The 7,935-nt window shown below is 40.1% G+C and overlaps 1 protein-coding gene across 1 annotated transcript in view; it reads left to right on the forward strand.

Moving 5' to 3' along the window:
- The window catches only part of LOC124594703, a 40,351-nt gene extending 36,891 nt beyond the window's left edge, over positions 1-3,460 (forward strand). Inside the window, exon 2 of the mRNA XM_047133071.1 lies at positions 3,377-3,460. Coding sequence (XP_046989027.1) covers positions 3,377-3,460 — 84 coding nt within the window. The remainder of the gene's footprint in view (positions 1-3,376) is intronic.
- The last annotated feature ends 4,475 nt before the right edge of the window (positions 3,461-7,935 follow it).

Genomic DNA, 7,935 nt, shown 5'->3' on the forward strand with positions numbered 1-7,935 from the left:
CCGTCTTACAAATCTCTGTATTTACAGCCGTGCGTGGTAGCAGCGCGGTCAGGGGCGCCTTGCTACGGTCCGCACGGCTCCTTTTGTCCGAGGTTCGAGTCCTCCTTCGGACATGGGTGTGTGTGTTGTCCTTAGCGTAATTTACTTAAAGTTAGACTAAGTAAAGCGCAAGCTTAGGGACCGACGACCTCAGAGTTTGGTCCCATAAGACCTTACCACAAATTTCCAAATTTTCTGTATTTACATACGCATCCCTACACAAGTTTCTTTAGCGCTTCAGTGTGCTTATCCACTTAATACGTGAGAATGATAAATAAACGGTTTAATCAATAATTGGACGTTCAGTGCTGAGTAGAACATTGCCAAAGTCCATCGTCTGGTACTCCTGGCCACGATATGGAGAGATAATTCACCGACACAGTCTACCCCGGCTTCAGCTGATTGTAGCACGATATGATCACCTGTTCCTCATGGTCGCTACGCTCTGTATCAGTGTTATCACCGAAGTGCATAGAAGATAATAGATAATAATGTAGCTGTCTTTCCTTTCTTTGACACACAGGAATCACAAGTTAAGCGCTCTTGGAACAAACAGGAGTGCACATTTCGGTTTCTTGAGCATGTGCACTCTGGTGGAAGTCTGGTTTTGTTTTTTTCTAACTGTTTCAAATATGTTCAGTCAGTTTCCTCATCAGAGGATATGACGTAGGATTTTAAATCTGGTGCTTTCAAATGGCCCTGTAAGCTGTTTTCCACAGTATATTTCCAGATGTCTCTAGCAAATTTGGGCATCAACTAATGAAAACACCTTTATGCCATATTTTTTGATGGGATGTAACCTTTGAATCCAAGTCTACTTCTGAGTGCTAAATGCATATCATCAAGTGTGGAAAATTCTCCCAAGCAATAGTACTTCTGACTGTACTCTAGAAAACTTTGAAATACATCTCTCACGGGTGCTAATCTGTCAACTTATCTTTCTGGCCTAAATGTAAGGTCATCTAGGCGAATTACTCTCATCAGCAATCTGAAGCGAAAGAGTGACATGTGGGCAGGAAAACATTGTATTCCTGAACTATTTTTAGACCAGAACTCCTCAATGTTTGTCCTTCCTCACATACCCAACAAATACAGTATACTCATAAATTATCTCTTTTTCTGACATCTCTCTCACATACCCAACAAATACAGTATACTCATAAATTATCTTATCTCTTTTTCTGACATCTCTCTGAGTCTAGATTTATCAACACAGTCTTCTTTTACATTATAAATGTCAGTGTAAGTAGTTTTAGTTATTTCTGATATCATTGCTGGACTAACGAACAAGTAAAACATTCACTGTCAATTTTTGTTTGTTTTGCGGTACCGACGACACCAGGAAGTTTCTTCACAATGTTGCAACTTCTAGTTCGCTCAATCTAAGGAGAAAAATTTTTCTTCCATTTTGTAAGATTCTCCTGTAAATAATAACTTGCTTCATCTTGGTTTTCTGACTCGTTTCTGTCATCATCCACTTCTTCTTTGTCATCCGATGGCTCCAAACTGCTATTGGAATCGCTAGTTACGCAGAGAGTTGGGTCTGTGTCTGAATCATCGCCTGAAAAGTCATATTCTTCATCTTCTCCACATTCTTTCCATTTCGCAACTCCTCGAGAAAAGCTGTTCTTATTGGAACATCAACGCACGAAAACATTTGTTAGCATGACTCACTTCTGGAATTCTTGCCGAAATAAGGAGTAGACATGCCTAACGATTATAATGAAACTTAGCGCCTATATCGTTATTACAACTAAAAAATATTTACCTTTTCTATTACACATACACCAACGGGTGGCTTGGGTCTCTCAGCCTTTTGGGAGGACAAGTGACACATAAATACAGGAGCAATGCCACCAAAACATCAACTGGTGCTAACCGTCACTTCTAGATACCAAATGAAAGCAGAAGGGAAAAAGTTTCAGTGGTGCCGTCTGTCGTTATCTGGAGAACTTGTTCATTTTCTTACAGGTCTTCAGACTCAATCCACCCAACGTAGGATTAATGGCGTTCTGCATACTTCCTTATAGTTGTACGAGACGTAGACTTTTTTTTCTTTTTTTTTGGACTTGTTCAGCGAACAGCTATCCCTCACGTCAGATTCACATAGCACTTTGAAAAATCGCTGTGAATTTAAGAAAAATGGTTAGTGAAATTTTCGGAAGTTTGAAGCGAATTCGATTTCGTATTTCTTTGACGCCTCATTAGCCTACACCCTAACCACGATCCACAGAATTTTATTCTTTCCGTCATCACGGGGGATTTTTTTCTAGCTCTTAAGTACGAGGAAAAACTATTTTCAGATGACTTTATCCCATGACGCGATGTAGCGGGAAATGTTCATGATGTCATGACATCCATAGTTTTTGACAAGATTACATACTTTTCATGACGTTATAGATGTTTCACGACCGCAGTGGGTGTTTTAGTGGGAAAAACTGCATTCCAATAGACACATCCGTTTTTTAAATATAAACGAATCCTTACGAAAATATTTTTATTGGAAATACCACTACCAACTGAAAACAATTCCAGCAATTTATCGACATACCTATTAGAGTATTATCAGGGCTGCACCGGACACTGCTGTGCTGTACACAGAATTCCTGTGCGGCCTGTACTTTTCAACGTAGGGGAATAACTGCTGTATAACAGTACAGTAAATCTAACACTGCCAGAAGAGATTTTCATATTTTACCATGTAACCCATCATCACAGATATGAAGGTGTACATTTATACAATTAAATGAAAGGATGCTTGTTTTGCGTCATATGCGTTTCACTTCTTTTTATTTATGAAACATTTTCAGTCTCTCGTAATACATTTTTGTTTTATGTACCGGTACATACTAAGTGTGTTATATAATGATTACATGTACGTTACTATGTTACAGTTTTTCATCTTGTTCTCTTATCGATATGTAACAAACAACATTTTGGAGCACAAGTTTAGAAAGGTCAAATTACTGTTGGGTTCTCCTGACAATTTTGTGATCTGATTAATGCATGTGTGTCGTCCTGGAGTTTGTTTAGTAGCCGTGAGTAGGTGTTTTCGAACATATATGGGTTGAACACTTAGCTTTCACTTTGTATTAGTCATGAGTGTTTGCTCTGTATAGTGTTGTCAACTGTCGTTATGTATTTTCGTTTGTATTTTGTTCCTGTTACGGCGTTTCTATGTAGTTTCATGTATGTTTCCTCGCGCGTGTGTGTGTGTGTGTGTGTGTGTGGGTGGGGGGCGGGGGCGGGTGGAGGGTGGGCTGCTCTGGGGAAAAGGGGAATCTCGAGTGGAGACAGTAGCAAATAGTACGTTTTATATTATATTTAACTGTTTCAGACGCTGTGGTTCCGTTTGAAACCACCTAGGATTTTCACATTCCGTGGGATATGCACAATAGCTACATGTGTAGGCACCATTTAGGTCTTCAGTAGATGTTTCCCTATAGCGTCTTCAGCTTGAACTATTTCATATGTTTCGAAATTTATTTGTTAGCAGTTAGACAAGCAAACGTAGGAGCCACTTTTGTATGCAGTTCACAATTGTCCTTGTTTTCAAACTGTTATTGAATTTATCTCTAAAAGGCATGTTTTTCGCATGGATTAGGTACATAAAACTGTCGTGTTTAAATTACACTGTGTATTGCGATAATAATTAAATTTAGGTATTTATTTTCATAATTATTGTGGTGGTTAATTTTGAAACTACTGCGTCTCTAAGGGCAACATGATTAGCTGTGACTGTTTGTTGTATTCCCAGTTTAACACCATATACTCTAGCAGAATAAGAGAAGAGGAAATTCTGGCGTGTATTTTGTAAGAGGTTTCTTCTGATGCCGAGTCAGACTGACAGTAGCAGTAATAATGGAGATGATGTGTTAGCTGAAGACAGTGACCTCGATTTCCGAACAAAAACATCAGTGTTGGCCTGTATTATTTCAGAAAATGAGAGCAAAGAAGTATTTACTGTTGTCTCCCTATACCTAACTGCAGAAAGAATGTGGACTTTACCTTACCACACAAAGCAATGACATTTCCTACGCAGTGGCCAGGGCTGGACAGTTCACTAGGCAGTGTAGGCAACTGCTTAGGGGACCCCCGCCCCGAGAACAAAACTTTTTTTGAAAATGTTTCTTCGAGTGAAAATTAAAATTGAAGACTTGTATGTAACAATCCATACATTACAACTTAATTCCTTGTTTGTTTTTATGTTACATCGTCATATTTCACTGCATTTTGAAACGCATTTCAAGTTATTGTAGGTCTACGATAATATTATACTTTATCGTGACGTTTTTAATGCCGACTAATCAGAGGACGGCACGGCAAGTACTTCTTTTTAAACGAAAAGCGCTTCAGAAATCCTACATTATGAATGAACACTTTCTGATACATGTAGTAATTTATTCTATGTCACTTTCATGAGGTTGGCAGTACTAGTTTGCTCGACAAAGAGCACTGGGGGAGTTCCCGATTGGTTGGATACGTTTGTTGTATCATAAACAAGAGTTTCGAAACACTTTGTGTTGTTTAATTTTCATTTTGTTATTGAGATCGAGAATTAATCGGGATTAAAGAAAACACGTGGAAGGGTGGCCCAACTTGAACATACTCAAACAAATATTTTTATTTAATAACAATTCAACCACGAATCATCTGACAGTTACCAAGATTCTTGCGAAATACATACAAATACCAAAGATTTTTAAATTAAATTCGTAATATATAAGGACATTTGGATAATAAATGAAATTAAAAATAGTACTCAAAAATTTCAATTGTACAACATAATGGTGGCCCAACTACAATCACTTAATTAGTTAAATAAACCTGTGGCGGCACTTTGTTCCCGCAACCTAATAGCAACTGTGGGCTAATCCCACGACAGGACTTCAATATAAGTTCAACGAACTTATTCTGCTCTCATATAGACAAGCAACAGCCGAGCTGCCCAAAGGCTACCCAGATGTGCAACTGAAGGAACAATAGTACTTCACTGATTGCCACAAGCCTGTTAGTTACTTAAGTACTTAAACTACGGGGTCCCAAAATACAATTAAACTAATAATGACAATATTAAAGCCCTAATTATTTTATGAAATCAAGAAACTCAGTGCTCAGTTTTCCCAAAGACTTTCATCACACGCCGTCAAGGACCTTATAATAACAGAAGTACTGAGTCCATTACTTTCAAATCCGGCGACACTCCCGCCTTGGCGCGATACCAAAAAAAATGACAAACTACTGAACCTGAGGCTGGAACGGGAGTTCCGCAGAATAGCGTGTGACCTGCAAATATGTAGCCCTCGTGCGATGACGATAAAGGCGCGAGAGCAGAAGGAAAACGCGACCCTGCCCCGAACCAGCACAACAGCAACACGTCGACCGCTGTCGATACAGGGCTGTCAACGTATACTGAACAACAAAGAGCGAAACTAGTTTCATAAAAATTGACATACACAGTAATAGTTAAACGGGCAACTTCATTAAGATTGCAAGTTAACCATCCCAGCAATAACAAGAAGCGATGTACAAGGTCACCTAAAAGAAGAATTACATAACAATTCAAACAAGATTTAAAAAATTATTTACCTTTACTGGGGCCTCTTAGGTGCTAATAGAGACTGCAATTCGGATACGCACCAAATGGCAGACGGCCGGTTAAACTGTACACCTATAACGGCTCTTCAGTTGGGAGTAAGAGTGTGTGCAAGTACAAGCACGCTCACACACATGACCCACATGTGCGTACCTTTACGCTGAGCGCACATAATTTTAGTTACAGGTCAAATCCAATAACTCGCCCCAGGAAGGGCCATGAGGCTTATAACAAACAGAAATTACAGTCAGTAATTACGACTGCTCAATACTACCAAACTATGATTTGAAGTACAAGATTAACATTGCAAATTGGCGCATGCAGAAACCTTAAGATTTTGGCACACAGGAGTCACCGAAAGCCATTAAGAAACTGGATTCTTGGCCAGCTCACACCGGCTAGAATTAACAGTCTTTAAGTACAGTACTTACTAAACATTCTCCATCGATAATTCCAAACAAATGCCAAGGATAGCTTCAGGACTTCGGGTAGGCACCGGATAATACTGCCTGCTGCTCGTGGCTGCTAACAAGTTGTTCAGTACATCTCGGCGTATTTGCCACACCACAGCTGACACATACACGTCGTGCCCCGTTTGAACGCGACGAGAGCCGCTCCTTGCCAGCTAAACTCGCCGGCAGCCACGGTCAGCGCTGCAGGGAGACGCGGGTCGCCCGTAGCCCGGGGGTCGTCAGTGGTGTTAACTCGCAGCGATCGCCAGGACGCCGAGGACTCAGACTCACCAGTCCAGCTCCAAGTCCGACCAACCACTCGCCACCAGAGGGAACACACAACCCAGGAAATATGACGCGCCGACGGCCAGAGTCGATGGTACGCGCGCACGAGTGGCGCTAGTGTGATCAAGCGCGCCCTCAAGAAGCTCAGTGCAGAAACTGCGATTTGCAAGTTTTGCGACCGCTAATTAAATTTAAAAAGTTTTACTGTGCTCTGTGCTTCAAAACTTATGTATTGGGATACCAGTGTTAGCCGCGCGGGATTAGCCAAGCGCTTTAAGGCGCTGCAGTCATGGACTGTGCGGCTGGTCCCGGCGGAGCTTCGAGTCCTCCCTCGGGCATGGGTGTGTGTGTCTGTTCTTAGAATAATTTAGGTTAAGTAGTGTGTAATCTTAGGGACTGATGATCTTAGCAGTTAAGTCCCATAAGATTTCGCACACATTTGAACATTTTTTGATGAGAGTGTTGGATGTTTACAAGGACTTGAAGTGCTTCGACTAAATCGGCAAGACGACGAGTGTAATAAACTTAAGTTACGTATATGATATCACGTAACTTTAATTAAGAGATCTTATATTACATACTTGCTTCTTCTAATGTTATAGAATGTGATGAATGTGAACTGCTGAGACTTCTCTTGTGTAGATATACTCCTCTCTTCATTTTCTCTCGTTCGTCTAATAGCAAGGCAGAAAAATAATAAATGACGTAATGATACATATGTAGAGGGTAGGTAAGTATTTAGGTTCAGTTAATTATATTCAAATAGATGAGTAGGTGATTGTCAAATGAATTCTTCATTTGTGTGGCCCTAGTGTCCGTAGTTGCTTTACTCACAATTTCATTTTACTCCTTGTTCCACACCTTCTTCTGTAACTCACACTCCATCACACTGTTGTGCACTCATGTCCATTCATCATGGTCTCTCCATTCCTATACTGAAAAAAAAATCCTCCATCACTAGTTCTTCCCTACTCTTACACAGTATTTAAATACACAGAAACATAACTAAACAGGCTTACAAACACACAGTAATGTGTAAAAAAAAAATGGTTGTAGGTCAAAGACAAAGTAATGGAAAGGTTATGTTGGCAACACTACAAAACACGAATCACAACACACACATAGAACTACGAAAACAAACAGAATACAGTGGTCTGCAAAAAAAGTGTTATGAAAAACATAAGAAATGCATAGTGCTGCAGAACAACTAAATATTACACCAAAATAATCAGTGTCTAACGCAAAAAAGTAGCTATGTGCTAGCAGACGGCATTTCCCGATGTAAGCGAGAAATCAAGCGAAAATCACCGTAAGTACAGGGTTATTACAAATGATTGAAGCGATTTCACAGCTCTACAATAACTTTATTATTTGAGATATTTTCACAATGCTTTGCACACACATACAAAAACTCAAAAAGTTTTTTTAGGCATTCACAAATGTTCGAAATGTGCCCCTTTAGTGATTCGTCAGACATCAAGCCGATAATCAAGTTCCTCCCACACTCGGCGCAGCATGTCCCCATCAATGAGTTCGAAAGCATCGTTGATGCGAGCTCGCAGT

Source organism: Schistocerca americana, chromosome 2, assembly GCF_021461395.2.
Source record: "Schistocerca americana isolate TAMUIC-IGC-003095 chromosome 2, iqSchAmer2.1, whole genome shotgun sequence".
Taxonomy (NCBI): Eukaryota; Metazoa; Arthropoda; class Insecta; order Orthoptera; family Acrididae; genus Schistocerca; species Schistocerca americana.